Source organism: Rhinopithecus roxellana, chromosome 20, assembly GCF_007565055.1.
Source record: "Rhinopithecus roxellana isolate Shanxi Qingling chromosome 20, ASM756505v1, whole genome shotgun sequence".
In the NCBI taxonomy this organism is placed as follows: Eukaryota; Metazoa; Chordata; class Mammalia; order Primates; family Cercopithecidae; genus Rhinopithecus; species Rhinopithecus roxellana.
In genome coordinates, this window is record NC_044568.1 from 24,451,115 (window position 1) to 24,471,941 (window position 20,827).

The 20,827-nt window shown below is 57.4% G+C and overlaps 3 protein-coding genes across 6 annotated transcripts; 1 reads left to right on the forward strand and 2 right to left on the reverse strand.

The window, feature by feature from the left end:
* Positions 1–95: 95 nt before the first annotated feature.
* NOL3 (nucleolar protein 3) lies at positions 96–5,463 on the forward strand. 2 transcript variants are annotated; one of them, XM_010355133.2, is made up of 4 exons: positions 96–325; positions 3,893–4,195; positions 4,352–4,669; positions 4,773–5,463. In XM_010355133.2, exons 2-4 carry the CDS (start codon positions 3,901–3,903, stop codon positions 4,778–4,780), a joined length of 621 nt encoding a protein of 206 aa, XP_010353435.1. In that variant the 5' UTR covers positions 96–325; positions 3,893–3,900; the 3' UTR covers positions 4,781–5,463. The 2 variants fall into 2 exon arrangements, with proteins under 2 accessions (XP_010353435.1, XP_010353436.1); XM_010355134.2 differs by lacking the exon at positions 96–325 and adding an exon at positions 3,228–3,777.
* On the reverse strand, positions 5,330–13,538 carry KIAA0895L (KIAA0895 like). 3 transcript variants are annotated; one of them, XM_010355135.2, is made up of 7 exons: positions 13,231–13,538; positions 9,702–10,327; positions 9,476–9,619; positions 9,091–9,223; positions 7,857–8,162; positions 7,661–7,758; positions 5,330–6,646 (listed from the first exon to the last, which is right to left on the reverse strand). In XM_010355135.2, exons 2-7 carry the CDS (start codon positions 10,269–10,271, stop codon positions 6,482–6,484), a joined length of 1,416 nt encoding a protein of 471 aa, XP_010353437.1. In that variant the 5' UTR covers positions 10,272–10,327; positions 13,231–13,538; the 3' UTR covers positions 5,330–6,481. The 3 variants fall into 3 exon arrangements, with proteins under 3 accessions (XP_010353437.1, XP_030780586.1, XP_030780587.1); XM_030924726.1 differs by lacking the exon at positions 13,231–13,538 and adding an exon at positions 11,487–11,614 and having other exon boundaries at positions 6,482–6,646; XM_030924727.1 differs by lacking the exon at positions 13,231–13,538 and adding an exon at positions 10,490–10,522 and having other exon boundaries at positions 6,482–6,646.
* Positions 13,539–14,353: 815 nt separating this feature from the next.
* On the reverse strand, positions 14,354–19,637 carry EXOC3L1 (exocyst complex component 3 like 1). Its single transcript, XM_030924725.1, is given in 14 exon segments — positions 14,354–14,573; positions 14,655–14,779; positions 14,871–14,981; positions 14,983–15,027; positions 15,108–15,230; positions 15,340–15,469; positions 16,222–16,332; positions 16,542–16,642; positions 16,744–16,869; positions 17,006–17,123; positions 17,202–17,814; positions 18,700–18,919; positions 19,000–19,160; positions 19,592–19,637. Coding segments are annotated over 14 exon segments (2,241 nt in total). The 3' UTR covers positions 14,354–14,362.
* Positions 19,638–20,827: the final 1,190 nt, after the last annotated feature.

Consider the following 20,827-nt stretch of genomic DNA (forward strand, 5'->3'; position numbering starts at 1 on the left):
GCCTCCGCGGCGTGGCTCCCAGTGCCCGGGGAAGAACCCTCACCCTCCCTATTCCCAGCAGCCCTGGCCGCCCCGCCCCCGCCGCAGCTGCTGCACCCACCCCCACCCTGCCCGGGCCTTTCTGCACCGTCATCTTCTGCCCCGCCGAGGCTCGACCCGTGAGTGGGGCCGCCCAAAACGGGCCAGACCTAGAGCCCCACTCCCGGCTGTGGGAGGGACGGGAAACCGAGATTGGGCAGAATCAGCGCCCCGCCACCCGCTGCGGCGCTCGGGGTGAGGTCTGTGGGCCCCGCCCTGCCGCAGGACTCTCAAGCTCTGGGACTGGGTAAGCTCTGGGAGGTAAGGCGGGGGGCGGGGAATCCGTGTGGTCGTACATGCGCAAAGGCTCTTCAGTGTCCCAAGACCCTGGCTTCCCCGCCAAAGAGCCCGCGCAGCTAGGTGGGGTTGGGGGCTAGGACCCAGCTCCACACCCCGCCACGTGGCTCTCTGGGAAGCATCAGACCTGTCACCCTCGAAGGACTGGCCGCTAAATAACTTCGGTATTGAGAGCTCTGAGAGCCTCAAAGGGAGGGCCCAGACCAGCTGGAGTCTCTACCCCTAGACAGGATAAAGGGCAGGCCTTGGGGTCATAGGAGGAGGAGGCTAACATGAAAACAAGGTAGGCTGGAGAGAAGGAGGGGGCAATCCAATCTGCACCCTCCCTGTGTCTGTCCCAAGTAGGTGCTGTCCCCCTCTCCCTTCCTATGCCCACCAATTGGAGGGACACTCTTAGGAAGCCTCAGTTGAAGAAAGCAGATAATCTGCATGTACACAGTGCAGTGATGTCAGTTAATGTGGTGGTGAGGGCTTATGTTGTTCACTGGGTACACAGAAGAAGGAACCACCTGCCCTTGGTACACTTAGACGTTGGTGTAGACAAGGAAACATTTGAGTCTCGGAGGATGGATAGGTTCATGGAGAGGAGGGAGGGGGAAAGGATTCCAATCTTAGCAATCAGCATCAGCAAAGGCTCCGAGGTGCCAGGGGCATAGTGAGTTCTCCCAGCCCTGACTGGTGGAGGGAAGCTGGGAAGGGCCTGGCTGTCCAGAGTGGTGGGAGGAGGCTAGAGTAGCCAGACCAGATACTTTTGGTTCTCTCTGATGGGCAGTGGGGTTGGCGGGGGGAGGTAGTTAGGTATTTAGGATGGAATTCTGCTAGACAGGAAAATATAGTTAAGTTCCTCATAGTTCAGGCTGGAGCAAGTAAGATTCTAGTTTTACCACTGAATCTCTGAGCCTGTCTCTTTCCTCATCTGTAAAATGGGAACAGGAATCCTAGCCCAGAGAGTTGTCAAAATCACTGTGCTATGGGGCCTAGTGGAATGGGAGTGAGAGGGGCTCAGAGGAACTGTTACAGGACATGAGGTGACGATGGTGGGGTGGTAAGGCTAATGGAGACTCACTGAGAAGTGAAGCAATGCTCATCACAGATGGGACATAAAGGGAGATAGAGGGGCAGGGGGTAGTCCTGGTCTCAGCTTGGTGGCCCAGGGGAAGGGCTTCAATGGGAGGGAGCCAGGGTGTGATGGGGGAGGTATAGCGTGACACCAGAGGGTACTGAGAGAGACCTGGGAGGCAGGATGGCAGCTAGGACCAAATCCTCTCTCCCAGAGAAGGTCCAGCCTCCTAGAGCCAGGGAAGGAGGCAGAGGAGGGACAGCAAAAGGAAGAAGAGATGGGAAGATGCCTTGTGAACAAAGCCAAGGCGGGGAGGAGGGGAGGTTTTCTGGGGGTCGGGGTGGGCGGAGGGCATGGTCCAAGACCTGATGTCTTTGCCTCCTAATGCCGGGGGTCTTGCTGGCTGGGTAAAGTCACTCACAGGAATGGGCCGTAATCCTTGGTTGGCAATAAATGGACAAAGCAACCGGGTGCGGCGGCTCATGTCTGTAATCCCAACACTTTGGCAGGCCAAGGTGGGTGGATCACAAGGTCAGGTGTTCGAGACCAGCCTAGCCAACATTGTGAAACACCAACACCGTCTCTACTAAAAACACAAAAAATTAGCTGAGCGTGGTGGCAGGCACCTGTAGTCTCAGCTACTTAGGAGGTTGAGGTAGGAGAATCGCTTGAACCCAAGAGGCGGAGGTTGCAGTGAGGAGAGAATGTGCCACTGCACTCCAGCCTGGGCAACAGAGTGAGACTCTATCTCAAAAAAAAAAAAAAAAAAAAAAAAAAAGGATAGAGCAGATTAATTCTCCCTAATAATAGCTGCTGTTGGTAGAGATAGTCTCTCAAGAGTAATCCCAGCACTTTGGGAGGCTGAGATGGGAGTATCACTTGAGGCCAGCAGTTCGAGACCAGCCTGGTCAATATAGCAAGACCAGGCCCGGCGGGTGGCTCACGGCTGTAATCCCAGCACTTTGGGAGCCCGAGGCAGGTGGATCACGAAGTCAGGAGTTTGAGACCAGCCTGGCTAACATAGTGAAACCCCGTCTCTACTAAAAAAAAATAAAAAAATAAATACAAAAAATATATAGCAAGACTCCACCTCTTAAAACAAAAATTAAAAAAAAAAAAAAAAAAGGTTGGGCTTGGTGGTTCACACCTGTAATCCCAGCACTTTGAGAGGCCAAGGCGGGTGGATCTTTTGAAGACCAGCCTGGCCAATAAGGTGAAACCCTGTCTTTACTAAAAATTCAAAAATTAGCCAGGCATGGTGGTATGTGCATGTAATCCCAGCTACTCTGGAGGCTAAGGCAGGAGAATCACTTGAGCCCAGGAGGCAGAGGTTGCAGTGAGCCGAGATTGCGCACTGCACTCCAACCTGGGCAACAGCAAAACTCCATCTCAAAAAAACAAAAAAAAAAGTCTCTCAAAATAGGGGGATCCATGGAGGAAAATCAGTCCAAGTTTGGCAAGTATTTGTTGGTAGCTTGTGTCAGCTAGGCCCTGAGTACTTTAAGATCAAACAACAAATGTCTGTAGGTCATTCTGAGGTCAACAGGGAGCCAGGTGGGTCAGCAGGGAGACAGTCACATTGGGAGTTAGGGCTTCAGCAGGGAGACAGGTGGGTCTCAGGTGATGTCAAGAGATCTCAGTCAGAGCTAGGCCTGAAGAAGATTCTGGTATCTCTGCTCAGGAATCAGGGGACCAGGATGGGCCATGAGACCACATTGGGGTTGCATTATGGTGGTGGTGTTGGTGGGAGGGTGTAGAGGCAGGGCTTGTCCTGGAAAGTTGGATCTCAGGGTCAAGGTAAGGGGAGAAAGGCAGGGAGGCTCTCAGCACTTTGTGCTCTGGGTGCAGAGGGGACTGGAGGGTAGAGTATGGAAGCAGGGAGCTCTAGTCCTGGGTTCTGCAGGGCCAAAGCAGGAGGCAGGAGGCTGGACTTAGTAAGTAGTGAGGATAGTGAGAGAAATATTCGGCAGTCAGACTGGAAAGGACTTGTCTGCAAGCTGGGTGTGGAGTATCAGCATCAATCCTAGGTTTTTCTGCCTGGTTAGGTGGTGAAGCAGATTTGAGAGAAAGACCTTAGTTTGGATAAACGGGGTCTGAACCCGCCTCTGATTTGCCAGGGCTGGAGCTCAGGAGGTCCTGGTTGGGGAGGGCACTCAGAGAGTAGACAGAGTCCTGGGAAAGGCAGGGGAGGAGAGGAGATTCACAGCTGACGTTTGGGGACAGAAGGAGGAGCCTGAGGAGGAGACAGGACAGAAGTGTCTGGAGAGGCAGGAGGACACTGAGTTCCCTGTGTTGGCCTCCAGGTTCTGTGCTTGCAGAGACGACTGGCGGCTGGGATCAAGGTGAACTTAGACCCCAGCCCGGGTGTTCACTGGGGGCAATGAGAGAGAGGTCACAGGCGGCGAGGGCAGGGGGGAGGGCAGCCCCCCATTACTTCTCTCCCCTTTCCCCATGCAGCCCCGACAATGGGCAATGCGCAGGAGCGGCCGTCGGAGACTATAGACCGCGAGAGGAAACGCCTGGTCGAAACATTGCAGGCAGACTCGGGGCTGCTGTTGGACGCGCTGTTGGCGCGAGGCGTGCTCACCGGGCCAGAGTACGAGGCATTGGATGCACTGCCTGATGCCGAGCGCAGGGTGCGCCGCCTACTGCTGCTGGTGCAGGGCAAGGGCGAGGCCGCCTGCCAGGAGCTGCTGCGCTGTGCCCAGCGTACCGCGGGCGCGCCTGACCCCGCCTGGGACTGGCAGCACGTGGGTCCGGGTGAGTGCTCGGGGCGGGGCCTAGGGCAGAGCGGGGACGGGGCTGGGGCGGACCAAAGGCCCGGGGAGGGCGGGGTTGTCGTCTCCCCTAGAAGTAGGAGAGTGTGAAACCTCGCAGGGGTAAATTGAGCCTCAGTCACTCCCACTTCCGCCCCAGGCTACCGGGACCGCAGCTATGACCCTCCATGCCCAGGCCACTGGACGCCGGAGGCACCCGGCTCGGGGACCACATGCCCCGGGTTGCCTAGAGCTTCAGACTCCGACGAGGCCGGGGGCCTCGAGGGCTGCGAGGCGGTGCAATCCGGGACCCCAGAGGAACCAGAGCCAGAGCTGGAAGCAGAGGCCTCTGAAGAGGCTGAACTGGAGCCAGAGCCAGAGCTGGAACCCGAGCCTGAAGCAGAACCAGAGCCGGAACTGGAGCCAGAACCGGACCCAGAACCTGAGCCCGACTTCGAGGAAGGGGACGAGTCGGAAGGTGTGAGGCCGCCCAAACCCTGAGCCGGCTTGGCGGGAGGGACATGGCCTGGGAAGTGGATGCGGGACCCCAACTCTTTGACCACTGTTCCCGTCATCTCTAGATTCCTGAAGGCCAGAACTCTGACTGGCTGTGCCCCGCCCATGCTGGATAGGACCTGGGATGCTGCTGGAGCCGAATCGGATGCCACCAAGGCTCAGTCCAGCCCAGTACTGCTGGAAGTGAATAAACTCCAGAGGGTCCACTGGGACCTGGGCTCTCTCCACAATTCTGGCTGTTTGCCCAGGAACGGAGGGTGGGTACCTCTGAGTCCCAGGGACCTGGGCAGCCCCAAGCCCACCACAAGCATCATCCAGTCCTCAGCCCTAATCTGCCCTTAGGAGTCCAGGCTGCACCCTGGAGATCCCAGACCAATCCCCCTACTGGGACAAGGACCTGACCCTCATGCCCGCATACACAACCCATTTCCCCTCATGAGCCACTTGGCAGCCTGTGTAGGTACCAGCTTAACCCCATGCAAGTCCCTGAGCTGAACATGGAGCAAGGGGAGGGTGACTTTTCTCCACGTAGGGAGGGCTTAGAGCTCACAGCCTTGGGAAGTGAGATTAGAAGAGGGGAGCAGAAAGGGACCTTGGGTAGACAGAGGCCACACACATCATTGTCATTACTGTTTTAATTGTCTGGCTTCCCTCTGGACTGGGAGCTCAGTGAGGACTCTGACCAGTAACTTACACAAAAGGAGCTCTATACATATTATAATATATTCACTGACTAAATGAACAAGGACTTTCCAACTGTGTTTCTGAGTTTTACAGATGGGAAAACTAAGGCCAAAGGATAGGAGTGGGGCTCATACAGCTAAGTCTGAAGGGAAACTGGAAGCAGCAACCACCTCTGCACCTCACCTGGTCCAAGAGGGGTTCAGGACTTGGGCCACCAAACTCTAGGGCCTGTCCCTCAGGCGCAATTGCAGCTGCTCCTAGGCTATGCCAACCTCTGCCAGAGACCAGATGTAAGGGTGTGAGCAAGGACAGGAACAGCAGAGGCCAGTGGAGGGAGTGGGGACAGGGCCAAGGGAGCTCTTGGGCTTGACTCTCAAGGCCTGAATCACTGTATGTGTGTGTGTGTGTGTGTAATGGGAGTGGGGCTGGGAAAATTGGTGCCTTCTAGGAAGGAATGTCCTGTTCCCCTGCCCACAAAACCTTCAGGAGCTGCTGCTCCCAGTCACAGGAAGTAGACCATATAAATATGGAATAAATACATGACCAGTGACAGAGGCAAAATGTCAGAAAGCAGACCCCAGACCAGCTGGGTCTCTACTACCAGGACCCCAGGCTCAGGCCATCAATCACCCCGGGAGAAGAGATCCCAACCCCTACCAGGACCCAGTGAGAGGTAGACAGCACGACTGCTGAAAGAGCACCAAGGGGCCAGGTGAGGGAGGGAGACTGGAGTACCGGGACAACCAAGCCGTCTCATGCAAGAACAAGTTTCTATTCCCAAACCACCCCCATCCCCATCAATGCTCAGCTCCCTTCCTGTCCCCATGCCTTCCCTCTGCTCAACAGAGAGCTGGAGGCAGGAGGGGGACTCAGTTTGCCAGACATGCTGTTGCAGGTCCCCAGGCCCCAGGGAGGCTAGCAAGGGACACAAACCCTTTGATGTTGCCACTCCTCCTCAAGGAATGCTCCTGCCCTCCCAACACCCCCAATAAACACCCAGGCCGTGGAAGCATGGAGCAAACAGCTTCATGTTCTGGGGGCCTATCTGGAGCTTCTGTCCAGGGCCTCTGTCTGCAGCCCTCAACGGACATCAGTCGGGTAGCAGGCGACCCAGCTCTGCCTCATCCAGCCGGTTGGTGGCCATGATGTGCTCCAGCTGCTGCCGGTAGCGTGCCAAGTCCTGCATGAAGTGGGGCACCCGGGTATTATCCAGCACCCCATGGGGCCGCAGGTGGTCCACATCCTCATAGGATACCTGCAGGAGGAAGCTGGGCATCAGGCATAAGCAGTGGCCCCTGGCTTTTAGGTAGCGGGTTCCAGCCCACTGCTTATGGCTCACTGCCCTTTGCTCCAGGACTCCCCTCCTGATCCACAATTAGCTACAACGTTTTATACCTCTAGACTCAATCCTTGGTCTTTGCTCTTTCTCTTAATAGTTTCTTTTTGTCATAGATGCCCTACAACCCCACTTCTCTCTCTAGCCCAGCCTCTCCCCTCACCTCCAAACATGGACATCCAACTGCTTCTTTAATGTCTTCCCCTGGATAGCCTTCAGGGTGGCCTCATGTCCAACAGTCAACTCCTGAGTGCCGGCTTATGCCAGCTCCACCCTCTTCATAGTCACCCAGGTCAGATTCCAGGGAGGGGGCTTGGACTCTCACCCTCCCATCATGGTAGCCACTGAGTTAAAAGGATTCCCCTCTCTGAAGAGCTCTCCAGCTCGTCCCTTCATCTCCAACCCAATGGCCACTGCCTGGTTAGGCCAGACCACCATCCCTTCTGCAGGAGTGACAGGAAAGGCCTCCTCTGTGCCCCTGCACTCCCTTCCCTAGTCCTCTCTCCAATCCACCTCCCATATGACGTCCAGAAGGAGCCTTCTGAAGCAAATATCAGTGTCACTCCTCTGCTTAAAGCTCCTCCCACTCCCCGTTGCTTCAGATGAAGTCTGCTTTCCTCGGCCTGGCACAAATGCCAGTGCCAGGGAGTTGCTCCCTGGCCATTCCTCCTTCCCCTGGCCTTCCCCTGATGGCTCCCTTGGCCTGGAATGCTCACCTCCTTTGAGATGCAGTATTTACATACACCTGCAGCCTCGTTAAGCACCTGGTCTTGCTGCCAGTCATTTCATCTCCTGTTCTCACTTCCACCCACACTCCCCCCACCACCAGAGGCCTGGCACCCAGCCCTCGGTCTAGCACCAATCCGAGGCTCAGGGAATTCTACAGCGAGGCAGGGAGCTGGCCGGAACCTCTGAAGGTCCACAGCCCCTCACCTTGCCCAGTGAGGTCAGCAGCGGGAAATCGATGGTTTGGCGATGTCTCAGAATGCGCACGATGCCGTCCAGGTACACCTGGTCCTTGCTGAAACAACCTGGGAGCGCAGGAAGGCGGTGAGACCCCCTCGACCGAAGCCCCGCCCCCTCCCAGCCCCCACCCTGCTCTAAGCACCTCCCCCGCGCTGGCGCCCACCTGGCAGCGAGGTGTCGGTCTGGCCGCGCTTGGCGCGCACGCAGTACTCCCAGCGCACGTCGGCGTCCTGCACGTAGCGCGCCAGGTCCTGGAAGAGCTGACGGAAGGACATGCGCGCGGCGCGGTGGATCGTGTAGTAGAGCAGCGCAGCGCGCCACAAGAACGGCTGCTTGCGGAACAGCACGCTGTGTAGGCTGGCCAGGCCCTCCTCCGTGGGGTTCGCCGGCCGCAGCCCGTACCGCAGCCGGCCCTCCGCATTGTGCCACGGCTGGCGCGCGTTGTTCACGCCCCGCAGGTAATGGGTGCCTGCGGGGAAGGCGAGGGGAGGCGGCGCTGGGTGGGGCGTTCAGGGACCAGCCTGTGAGCCCAGTCCTGGCCCCGCTCCACCTGGCGGGGCTCTGGCCGCGACACTTCCATCCTCATGCTCCCAAACTCAGGCTCGCACAGAAGCTCTCCCAGCCCCAGGCAGCGTGAAGCTCCTCCTCCGGTGGACTCGCACCCAAGGATCCACAGAGGCTCACATACATGATGAATCCTCTCCCACCCATCCGCCCCCCACCCTGCACCCACGCACCCACACACGTGCACGAACTCTCCCGAACTGACATTGCCCCCAGCCCTCCTGGGCACAAGAATACATATACCACCCTGCCCAACATCCTGGGTGCCCACATCATCTTGAACAGTCACGCTGAGGCACCCGGTAAAAAACACCTCTTGCCCAGAGCAACAGGATTCTCGAGGAAGAGAGACAGACAGATAGGAATAGCGGTGAGTGCCCTGCACCCTCCTGCCCAGCCTGGCCAGTCCTCTCCTAAACCAGGTGCCGTGTGTCCTCAAGCCAAGTCCATTCCCAGGATCTGGCCTTCCATCCACCCTGGAGGGTCCGCGTGGCGGCTGGCCTGGTGGGACCCTGAGGCTTCTCCTTCTGGCCTGTCAGGGCCTCACCAGCCTTACCCCCACTGTCGAGAGAAGTCAGAGAGGAAGCGAAGAGAGAAAAATATACCCGAAAGGACCAAGAGATAAGGGCGAGCCCAGAGCATGGGCAGGCATGTTCTGGCCTACCTCTGTGAGCCAGAGGGCGGAGGTGGATGCTCAGGAAGAGAAAGCCCTGACCTCAGAAGGGAAGGGGTAGAAACAAAAGGGGGAGTTATTGGGGCCCCTCCTTCCCACTCCTCCCAGCTCCCAGACCCCTTTCATGCCTACCCATCCACCCGGATACCCACACCCTGACCTATCTCATGCCGCAGCATGCCCTCCAACCAGTACTGGCGGGCTCCGGTCAGGTTGATCGCCAATGTGGGCCGGCTGTTCTCCACCATCATCACTGCCTGGGACAGCAGGTCCTCACTCAGCTGCACCACAACCTGCAGGTGGCAGTGCTCTGAGCCATGGCCACCAGCCTGGGGCCAGGGTGCAGGTGGACCCAATGATGCCATAGGGCAGCAGGGCCAGACAATTGGCCAGGGCACCCGCCCTTCATCACCTCTACTCAGAACCAGCTCCCACCTCACTGGGGCAGGGGCAGGGGTGGGTTATGTGTGGAGCTGGACCTGGGATCACCCACAAGACACCCTGATTTGGGGCATGTAGAGGAAGGGCTCTGCAGGCAAGCTCACCTCCCCGACGCAGCCCTCCTTCTGCATGTATTTGCGCACAATGGACCATATCTGGCACTTGGTGAGCAGCTGCCCCCCGGTGGCAGCCTCAAAGTGTTCATAGGTTCCAAACTTCTCCAGAACAGCCTCAATGATGCCAACTGCCTGTACACGGGGCCACAGTGGCTGGTCAGGACAAGCCCCTTGGGTGGTCAGGGCCAGGGTATGGTGGGGAGGCTGGACTGACCTGATGGATGAACTGTCCAGAGGCCTCGCAGTACTTCTCCAACACAGCTGTGGGCATGGGCTCCTGGTACTCGAACTGTGGATTGTAGGTGTAATGGGACTGGAAGAACTTGTCCCGCTCACGGTCCATATTGGTTGGCCGCAGGGCCACCAACATGCAGGGGTTCTTGCTGGCACTATGGCCTGCATCCCTTTGAGTTTTAGCAATGTGAGGCAGGGAGGCTGCAGGCCGCAGGGTGCCCCCGCCTGGGTTCTGTCCCCGTCCAGGTGGAGGCCGTCCCAGGGTGCCACGTCCCCGCCGGCCAGTACTATTTACAGAGTAGGTGCTCTCACTGCGACGCATGTGGCCACGGTGGCCCAGGTGCATCTGTGAGAAGGGCTGCTGCTCAGGCTGGGGCTGCAGTGCTGGGGGGACTGCCAGAGCCAGAGGCAAGGCCAGGGACTGAGACCAGGGGTACAGTGGTGGCCCATCTCGGTCTGAGGGCTTCAGCCTATGGCGCAGGGATGGGGGACTGGTAGGCGGGCTGGGGGGTGCCTGATCATATGCCTGAGCCCCGGAGTCCAGCACCATTCTGTCTTGGGGGTCACATCCAGCCGGGTCACTCCAACTCCCAACACTGTCGACCTCTGGGAACACAGAAGGGCATGTGGAGACCAGCATGAGTGGGTGTGACCAAACGACCAGCAGGCCCTGTACTCCGCATTGCCTCTGCTGGGCCCTTGGTGGGCCCAGGCTCTGCTACCAGGGGTCTGATTGGCTGCAGCTTCCATTGCCTACAGCAGACTCACCTGAGTATGCTAGGCCAGGGGAAAGCACTTTTGTTTTTGTTTTTGCTCTTTGAGACGGGGTCTCGCTCTGTCACCCAAGGTGGAGTGTAGTGCAATGATCGTAGCTCATTGCAGCCTCCAACTCCTGGCCTCAAGTAGTCCTCCCGCCTCAGCCTCCCAAAGTGCTGGAATTAAACGCATGAACCACCGCACCCAGCTGAAAGCAAGAGTTGTTTTTTTTTTTTTTTTTTTTGAGACAGAGTCTCGCTCTGTCGCCCGGGCTGGAATGCAGTGGCCGGATCTCAGCTCACTGCAAGCTCCGCCTCCCGGGTTTACGCCATTCTCCTGCCTCAGCCTCCCGAGTAGCTGGGACTACAGGCGCCCGCCACCTCGCCCAGCTAGTTTTTTGTATTTTTTAGTAGAGACGGGGTTTCACCGTGTTAGCCAGGATGGTCTCGATCTCCTGACCTCGTGATCCGCCCGTCTTGGCCTCCCAAAGTGCTGGGATTACAGGCTTGAGCCACCTGCGCCCGGCCGAGAGCAAGAGTTTTAAACACCCACCTAGATAGTGGTTACTGGAATCCTTTCAGCCTGAGTTCCTGAAGGCAAGGACTGAGCCCCTTATTGTGATTCTAACCTCTGTACTCAGCACTCACTTAATCTGGGAGGTGACACAGTGCGGCTTCAGCTGCCTGGGCAGATTAGGTAGGTGAGAAAGCCTCAGGGGCTGCCTTCTGCCTATGGCATCTTCTCAGTGCCACCCCTGCCCACCCACCTGGCTTTACCCACATCATCCTGCCCATTTGGCCTCAGTCAGTTTCAATGTCTGAGGGCCCCATGCTTATACCAGTACCCCCCAGAATGCCTTCTCTCCTCTGAGCTATCTGTTGAAATCCAAGTTAGAATCTGCTTTTGGGGAACAGAAGGAAGCTTCAGCAAATCCAAGCCAATCCCTGGCTTGTCCCTTATCTGAGGAATCTTTCCAGTGGTCATCCAAAGCCAGTGTCAGGGCGCTCACCCGGACTCTGTTCCAGGACTCAATCCAATCCTGTCTCTCCCCAGAGACTGCCTGGAGAAGCTCCAGCTGCTGACCTTCCTTGCCTGCTCAGCGACTCACTTCCATCACTTCCTACATCATCAATCTCTTCCTCTCTACTGGAGTCTTTCCATCAGCATAAACACATGCTGTTATTTCTCCATCTTAAAAAACAAAACAAAACCCTCACTAGAACCCACACTCCTCCAGCTACAGCCCCATTGCATCTTCCTCTATCTGCTGCTATTGCAGCACATACCTGAGTCATCTATACCCAGTCTGCAGTTCCTTCTTTCCTGTTCTCTCTTAAATACACTCCAATTAGCCTTTTGCTCCTGGCACTCCATCCAAATTGATCTAATCAAGGTCACCAATGACCAGCAATGACCTTCATATTGATCAGCACCAGATACAGTTAATCACTGCATCCTGGAGGCCAGGCAGGGTGGCTCACACCTGTAATCCCAGCACTTTGGGAGGCTGAGGTGGGCGGGTCACCTGAGGTTGGGAGTTTGAGACCAGCATGACCAACATGGAGAGACCCTGTCTCTACTAAAAATACAAAATTAGCTGGGCATGGTAGCACATGTCTGTAATCCTAACTACTCGGGAGGCTGAGGTAAGAGAATCGCTTGAACCTGGGAGGCGGAGGTTGCAGTGAGCCAAGATTGCACCACTGCACTCCAGCCTGGGCAACCACAGCGAAACTCTGTCTCAAAAAAAAAAAAAAAAAAAAAAAATCACTGCATCCTGGAAACATGCTGTCCACTTGGTTTTCCAAAGACACTCAAACTTAGTTATCCTCCTACTTTGCTGGTCATCCCTATCTCCCTGACCTCTTAACACTGTAACGCTCCAGGACTTGTCTATGGAAACTTCTCCATTTATGTTCACTCCCTAGGTGTTCTCATCCACTCTCGTGGTTTTAAATACAGTAGCTCAGACTTCTTCCATAAAAACTTTAGACCAGTGTTGCCAATTTCGGTGCAATTTGACATAGTGTCTATTTGCCCAGGCTGGTCTTGAATTCCTGGCCTCAAGCGATCTTCCCACCTCAGCTTTCCAAGTAGCTGGAACCAAAGGCACATGCCATCATGTCCAGCTTCAGTGCGCTGTTGTCACTTGAATGTTTAACAGGCATATCAAACAGAATATGTCCTCTGTCTGGGATGTTCCTCCCCCTATATAATAGCATGGGTCACTTTCTCACTTTCCTCAAATCTCTGCATCAATACCATGTTATTAGAAAAGCCTCTCTAACACACCCTCTATAAAGTAGTAAACCTCCTCTCCCCTCTCCACTATCTTCCCTTCCCCAAATTATTGTTCTCTCTAGCAGTCATCACCATCACTTCAGTACACTTTATATTTGAATGATAGGTATATTGATAGTTATCTGTTTTATCCTTTCCAACATTCACAGCTATGTCCCCAGAACCCAGAACAGTGCCTGGCCCGCAGCAGTTGCTCAATAAATAAATGAATCCAAGAGCCCTTCTTTCAAAACTAGAATTATTCCTTCCCTGCACTTTGCTTCCCTATCTAGACCTCATCTTCCCCCTCTCCACTCCCCTCTACCCTGCCTAATGACCAGCTGCTTGAAAAGACTTCAGGTCCCAGGTTTCACTCCCTTTAACTAACTGTACACTTTTTTGGACTCTTCACCCCTTTACAGGCTTCTGCCTGGCCCAGTCCCCTCCATCTCCCCTTCTTTCATTCGACATACCTCCTCGAAATTACCAGAATACGCCTGTTTCTTTCACGTCTCAGGTCCTTCCGCCAAGAATGCCTTTGCAATATATTCCTGGAGCAAACTCAACCATTCTTCAAGGCTCAGTTTAGGCCTCACTTCCTCCAGGAAGCCTTCCCCGCGTCTAGTGTCCCACTGCTTCGGCGACTTCTTTACTCAGAGCTGTCACTGTCGGAGCCTAGGTCCGTGTTCTCACCATCCCCTGAACTCCCCGAAGGCAGGAACGGGGTCTGATTCAACCCCCTGTACCAAGCACCCAGCACTAGGTGCATAATGAATGAAGGATGGATGGGGGAGGAGCCCCCGACTACTAAAGGCGGGGTCTGGTGACAAATGAGAGGGTGTGGCCTGTGCGGATAAGAAGCCCCGGGAGAGGACAAGGTGAAGAGCCAATGGGGAACCAGAAATTGAGGAGGGGCGTGACCTGCAGCCAATAAGCGGTGGGGAACAAGGCGAAGGGCGTGTCCAATGGAGGGTGGGGCCAGGAGACAATGGAGTGGAGGGTTCTCCGAAAGATCAGGAAAGGTCACGTCGCGCGCCTCCTCCCGGCCTTTGGTGGGGGGGTCCGTCCGCGTGTGGTGCCCCCACCTGTTCGCCCTTCTTGCCGCCAGCCGCTCCCGCTCTGCTACACCAGCCACCGGCCGCCCAGCCGGCGGGAGCCGACACCGATGACGTACGTCCTCGGGCGCGCGCACGCTCTTACGAAAGCGGGGAGCTTCTTGTCAGTCTCCGCGGCGGCGCGACCCCGAAGCCACTGGGAGCGAAGCCAGGCAGGGCTGAGGGGGCGGTGTTCGTGGTCCCGGGCCCGCCCCCTTCCCAAGGCCCCAGCGAGTTACTGGGCTTCAGGGGCTCCCAGGTGGCCAGGGCGGCCGAGACTCTTGCTCACGGCCTGGGCGCGGAGACGTGGGGGCGTAGCCCGCGGCCTCGGGAACGCAGTCCGCACAGAGGGCAAATGCCTGCATAGGCGGGGCGCAGCCCGTGTACCGGGTCGGGAGCCAGGATACTTTAAGCGTGTCACTGTGCAAGGATTCCCTGAACCCTCGTGGGCATTTTTATTCCATCCCACTTTCCCCAACACACACACACTCAGGCGTCCGGGAGCCGTGATTTATTCTGAGAGCAGCAGGGCTCGGGCGCAGGACCCCGAGGGCAGGCAGGAGGCCGGCGCGGGCGCGGGGGCGGGCACGAGGCTGAAGAGGGCGCGGCGGCTAGCGCGGGGCGAGGGCGGCAGCGCAGCCTGAAGCGAGCTGAGAGCGACCAGTTGCTGCTCCCGGGACAAGTCACCGCGCAGGCCCAAGAGGGCGGAGACGTGGTCCTCGCTGCCGGGGCACCAAGGAGGCGTGTCAGCCCCGTTCTCCCTGCCCTCCGGCTTCTCCTCCCTCCTGGACCCCCGTCCGCACCTCACGTCGGGAAACTGTTGCTGCAGGCCAGCCACCTCCAGGCCCAGCAGCGCGGGGTCGCGGAGGTTTAGCAGCTCCCTCAGGGCGAGCAGCACCGGCGCGCACTGCGCGTTCTCCTGCAGGCCCTGAGCACGTCGGGGTAGGGTCTCGCGCCAGCCCTCGTCTCCCACCCAACCACTGAGACTGTCGCCCGTCTGCCCGCCAAGAAGCTCTCACCAAACCGAGGAAAAGCTGCTGAAGCTGGGCAGCATCGTGCCGCAGGCGCTCGGCCGCCTGGGTCCTCTCGTCGGCTCCGCGGCACACCAGGCGGCCTTGCATCAGCGCGCTGTAGGTACTGGAGCACCACGGCGCGCTCGGCCTCAGCCAGTAGCAGCTGCGGGGAGGCAATCAGGTGGGTGCAGGTCGCCTCTCTCACCCGCGCCGCCCCTTCCCCAGCCTTTTCCCCCAACGCACCTGAACCGTGGGGTTCCGCACGCGCCCGAAGTCCCGGCAGAAGCGCCCCGTCCGTTCGCACACACTTTCCAGCAGCTCAGGGCTCGACAGCCACTGGCGCGAGGGCAGGTCCGCGAACAGGGGCTGGGGAAATGATCCACACCTGGCATTGCCGCGGAGACCCCCCCCCATTGTACGCTGTACCGCCACCTCTCCACCTCCTTCTCCCATCCTGACCTGAAGGAGGCCTCACCTGGAGCTCCGCCTGCAGCGCCTCCAACACCAGGCGGCAGATCCTCCTCTGTAACTTGTCCAGCGCAGCTTCCACCGGAGCCAAGGCCCCTGAAGGCGCCCCGTCCAGCTGCAGGACAGACACTGAGGAGCTGGACCGAGCAAAACTACGGCTTCAGGACCAAGGCCAAGGCCCGCATGGCCCTCGGTGGTCCAGCCCCTCCGGCGCCACCTTGTGGGGCAAGTGTTTGATGGGCGGGAGCGAGAACATCGGCTCCCTGCACTTCTGGTCTCAGGCATGGACCAGGGCTGGGAGGCGGCGCTCGGCGAGCTACAAAGGACACAGCCCAGCGGGACCTGCCTCTAATTCGTGGTGCGACCTTGAGCAAAACATTCTTTCTGTTTCTGTTTCCTCATTCGTAAAGGGAGGGAACTATCCCAGTGAGGAGGGAGTAAAAATCATCACTAACTTGTTTTCCTTGCCCCCACCAAAAAGAACATACCACCCAAGAGGAAGGGAGTGTGTGTGTGTGTGTGTGTGTGTGTACACACAGCTGTAACCCCAGATATTACTGGCACAGAGTAGGGCCTTGAAATATTTGCTGGACGAATGAACAATTGACATCATGTGTCAGGCACTATGGTAGGCACTTGACATGTTATCTCATGTGATTCTCAGAACATTCCATTAGTACCCACATAATACTAATGAGAAAAGTGAGATTCAGAGAGATTAGGTAACCCATCCAAGGTCACATAACTAGTAATTAGCAGAACTAGAATTGGAACCCCAGGGCGATGTGAGTCCAAAGTCCCTAGTGTCCTAGTGTGGGCTGGGCCCATACATAATAGGTACTCAATAGGGGGTTAGTGAAGGTGGGGTTCCCCGGGGGCCTTCTGGTACCTGAGTGCTGACTGGTGGTTGAGGGCGGCCAGTAGGTAGGGCACGTAATGAGGGGCCATTGCTTTCCCCCTGAGGTGGTCTCGGGAGAATCGGATCAGAGCATCACTGAAGCTGCAATGGGCAGAGGTGGCTCCTGGACTTGCTGCTATGCTGGCACCCCCACAGCCCCAGTCCCTGGTACTCCTGTCCCACCTCCAAGATACCCAAGTCCTTGTTTGAAAGAGCCCTTTCCCTGTGATATGTCTTATTAACTCAGAGTCCCTTTCGGCTGCCTGGGGAGCAGGGATAGGGATCAGGAATGGGTCAGTGCCTTGACAGACCTCCTCAGGAATATGCCCAGTTCTGACAGTGCCATGCCATGCACTCGCTGTTGTAGTGACTCACTGACCAGGCTGGCCACACGAATGTTCTCTTCCAGGATCTGCAGGCAGAAATGAGCAGCCATCAGCAAAGCCTCCCTCCTTTCTCTCCTCCCCATTGCCCCATGGAGGGTGCCTGCCTCTCTGGCCACTTCCCACCTACCTGCAGCACGATGGCTGGCATTGGTGAGTAATAGGAGCCAGACGGGTCCGTGTTGGGCCCCTGCTCCCGGCCCCACTCAGCTACCTCCCCATCCAGCGCATTCTGCAGCCACTGGGACACACTTGCCTGGAGGGAGGGGCCAGGGGCAAAGGAATGTAGCAGGGATCTGACCCTGCCGGAGATGGGTAGACATTCCACTCTGCAGATAAAGGTCCACAGCAGATGCATAGGACTGCTCTGGACCTTTGCGTCAACTACTCACCTGGACGTTGGCCACAAATGTTGCCTCCAGCTGCTCAATGTTCTCCAAGGTCAGGAGGGGCTCCAGCTGTGACACATCAGCCTCAGGCCCCAACTCCAGGCTCCCCATCATTTCCTGCCTGGAGATGGATGGCCTGGTGTCACACCAAGCCCCCAGCCTCTGATCCCCCACGTCCCGCCGCCCCAAAGGCACTGACCCCAGGTACACATGCAGTGCCCAGTGCAGCAAGGCGAAGGCATCCGCAGCTTCCAGCTCCGGCCCTGCAAGGAGGTGCTGCAGGCTGCGGCGCAGACCGCTATGCAGTGTGTGGGCCCATAGCTGGACCACATTGTACTGCGGCGGGCAGCAAGGCGCTACTAATGCCTCAGCTGTGGCCAACTCAACTGGCAGGGCCACTCGCAGAGCCTCCAGCCACCCTGGTAGGGCCCCTGGCGCAGGCAGCAGAGGTGACCCAAAGTGGGTCTGCTCCAGGCCCTCCTGTAGTGCCCTCAAACAGCGCTGCCGCCAGTCCCGGGGGACCTGGCCCAGGGGGGTTGTTCGTCCAGTCTCCACCTCCGCCACACGCACAGCAGCCACCAGCAGGGCTGGGTCCTCCCGTGCCAGCTTCCCCGCGGCCCCTGCAGCTGCTTCCACAGCCTGGCCCAGTGCCTCGAACAGAAGGTCCAGCCCCTGGAAGACTGGCAACTCCAGGCCCCCCAGGGGTGCCCACATATCCTCTCGCAGCTGCTCCAGCTCCCGAAGGCTCACATATGCCTCCAAGAACTGTTGGGCATCAATCAGGGTCTGTGTGTGGGCCACTGCAGCTGGCACTAATGAGAGTAGGAAAGGAGATGGCCCTGGGTCTCAGCCTTCCCACCGCCTCAATGTGTACAGCAGGGGATACTGAGGCCCAGGGCTGGGGTGATGTATAAAATATTTAATAACCAGTAGAGTAGAGTAAGCTGGGCACAGTGGCTCATGCCTGTAATCCCAGCACTTCGGGAGGCCAAGGTGGGTGGATCACTTGAGGTCAGGAGTTTGAGACCAGCCTGGCCAACATGGTGAAATCCCATCTCTACTAAAAATACAAAAATTAGACAGGCATAGTGGCCTGTAATCCCAGCTACTTGGGAGGCTGAGGCAGGAGGATCGCTTGAACCTGGGATATGGAGGTTGCAGTGAACTGAGATCGCACCACTGCACTCCAGCCTGGGCGACAGAGTGAGACTGTCTCACAAACAAAACAAAACAAAAAATGAACAAAAAACCATAAATACATTTAAAAAAATAACCAGTAGAGTACTGGCCAATCTAAGAGGATCTTGGCAATGTCCTGGTGGGCCAGAGGTCAACCCATGAGCTCATGGAATATGAGGAAGCTGAGGATCCTGGAGGGAAGGCAGGGGAGATCGGGGGGTCCTGCCAGTACTCACTCAGCCACTCTGTAGGGAAAAGTTTCAATATACTGATAACCAGGTAGCCAGAGTCACGTGACTGGGTGTCCGTCCTGACTCAAGCATCCCACATGTGGGAATCCCAGGATGAGCTGATTTGCACCCTGCCTCATAGGCCATGGGAAGTCCGGGCTACTCTCTGGGAGGTCCCTGGTGTGCCTCTCTATGCAGTTCCCCATCTAGTGCCCCAGCCCCTTATTAGGGATGAGTGTTTGTGGACTGACTATTGGAGGCTGAAGCCCAGGTTCCCTGCACGCTCACCTGCCCGCAGCCGAGGCAGCAAGTGAGACAGGGCCTGCAGTTGCTTGTACTGGGCAACCCGCTCCCGTAGAGGCTCCAGAGTCCGTAAGGCCTGGGACATGCCCTGGAGCAACCCACGGGCCTGGCTCAGGGCCTCCCGGGTTCCCTGCACCGCCTCAATGGCCCGGGCCAGCTGCCACACACCAGTCTGCACGCCTTCCAGGTATGACTGCACCACTGACTGTGGAGAGATGGAGCCAGTGAGACCAGGCCAGCCCTGCAGCACAGTCCCAGCACCGGCACCCCCCGCCCCATGCCCACCTTGAGGCGTGCTTCCAGGGAACAGGTACGCTGCACCTCGCGGCTGCGGTACTGGCCTAGCCTGGCCAGCTGCTCCGGCCGGTAGAAGATGCCCGAGGCCCACTTAAGCGCTGCACCCCGGGCCAGCTGCTCTGCCCGCTCCTGCTCCGGCCACTCAGGCCCTGGGCAGGAAGAGCCTGGGCAGCTGTGTAGTCAGGGAAGGAGGGCCCAATGCCCCCAGTCCCAGCTTTCTTATTTAGTTCTTTGTTTGTTTATTGAGACAGTGTCTCGCTCTGTTGCCCAGGCTGGAGTGCAGTGGTGCAATCTCGGTTCCCTGCAACCTCCGCCTCCCAGGTTCAAGCGATTCTCCTGCCTCAGCCTCCCAAGGAGCTGGGATTACAGGCATGCGCCATCACGCCCAGCTAGTTTTTGTATTTTCAGTAGAGACGGGGTTTCACTATATTGGCCAGGTTGGTTTCGAGCTCCTGACCTCAGGTCATCCGCCCATCTTGACCTCCCAAAGTGTTGGGATTACAGGCGTGAGCCACTGCACCCAGCCAGTCCCATCTTTGTTGCCATAATTCCTCCCCCAGTCCACCCAGAAGGTTCATACCAGGGGACAACTCCGGCTGCATCTCATCCTTGGCTGCTGAGTCCATTGCTGGCCTGGAGGAGCCAGAGCTGAGGTGGGTCCGGGGCAAGCAGGCAGAGTAGATGCCCCTCTGAGCTGCTGCCTCTGTCTAAGCCCTTCTGAGAAGGAGGAAGGAGGTTCTTCCTGGCCCTCTCAGGAAGTGAGAGGGAGGGGGGTGTGATGCGGAGGGCACCTGGGAGGCTTTGCCTGCTAGGTTTCCCAGTTGTGCCCCCTGCAGATGTCAAGCGAGTCAGGGTGGGCACAGGCCTCCACTGGACCCTGGTTCTGCTCTGAGCTGCACAGGACAGTTTGATACAAAACTTACCAGATTTGATCAGGCGTCCAGTTCTCCCTGCGCAAATGACCTTGGCCTTGAGAACAGCCCTCTCCCCCGATGCAGCTGGGCACGCCTGCCACTTGCTCACAGGGCCTGGGCAACTCCAGCTGACTCCAGTGTGCAGCTGAATTCCTCTCCCCAAAGAAATCTCTCTCCCACTCCCCAACCCAGAAGCCCCTTCTTCCCACCAAGGCTCCTCCCTCCCCAAGGCCATCAACAGAAAGGAAGGAAGCTGAGTCGCTGGCATTTTATTCCCAACAGGAAGGAGTGCACAGAGGGTGGGGAGGGCTGGGCGGCACTTCCCTGAGGGGTGGAGGGGTGGGGTGTACTTGTATTCAACCAGTCTTGACCAGCCCACCCAGAACCTCTTAGTGCTCAGGAGAGGAGACAGGGATTTGCTAGACTTGGCCTCAAGCTGGGGTGGTGGGCAGGGTGTGCAGATATGGATGCAGATGACATCAACAGCACAGGATGAAAACTGTGTTGGTCAGCCTCCGAGGAGGATGTGTACCTCTGCGGAGGAGTGAGAGGTGGCAGGCTGTTGTGAAGAGGGGTGTGGTGGGGGATGGCAGGAGAGGGTCATGAAAGCTGTGTTTATCTTTTTTGTTTTAGACAGGGTCTCGATCTCTCACCAAGGCTGGAGTACAGTGGCACCATCATAGCTCACGGCAGCCTTCTGGGCTCAAGTGATCTGCCTGCCTCAGCCTCCCAAAGTGTTGGGATTACAGGCATGAGTCACCGCAACTGGGCAGCTGTGTTTATCTTGAGAGTTATAGGGAGCCAGGGAAGGGACTATAAGGTGGTAATAATTTAGTGGATGTTCAGTCCACCACCCAAATCCACCCGTCAGGACAGAAGTGCTCATTCTCCAGCTGCCAGGA

Excerpts from the sequence above, each read along its gene's own strand:
- KIAA0895L (XM_010355135.2), bottom strand. The coding sequence starts at position 10,271 with ATGGTGCTGGACTCCGGGGCTCAGGCATATGATCAGGCACCCCCCAGC. Across the intron at positions 9,224-9,475 it reads AGGAGGGCTGCGTCGGGGAG|GTTGTGGTGCAGCTGAGTGA; the intron begins GTGAGCTTGCCT and ends TGCCACCTGCAG. Across the intron at positions 8,163-9,090 it reads CATGCTGCGGCATGAGATAG|GCACCCATTACCTGCGGGGC; the intron begins GTCAGGGTGTGG and ends CCTTCCCCGCAG.
- NOL3 (XM_010355133.2), top strand. The coding sequence starts at position 3,901 with ATGGGCAATGCGCAGGAGCGGCCGTCGGAGACTATAGACCGCGAGAGG. Across the intron at positions 4,196-4,351 it reads CTGGCAGCACGTGGGTCCGG|GCTACCGGGACCGCAGCTAT; the intron begins GTGAGTGCTCGG and ends CTTCCGCCCCAG.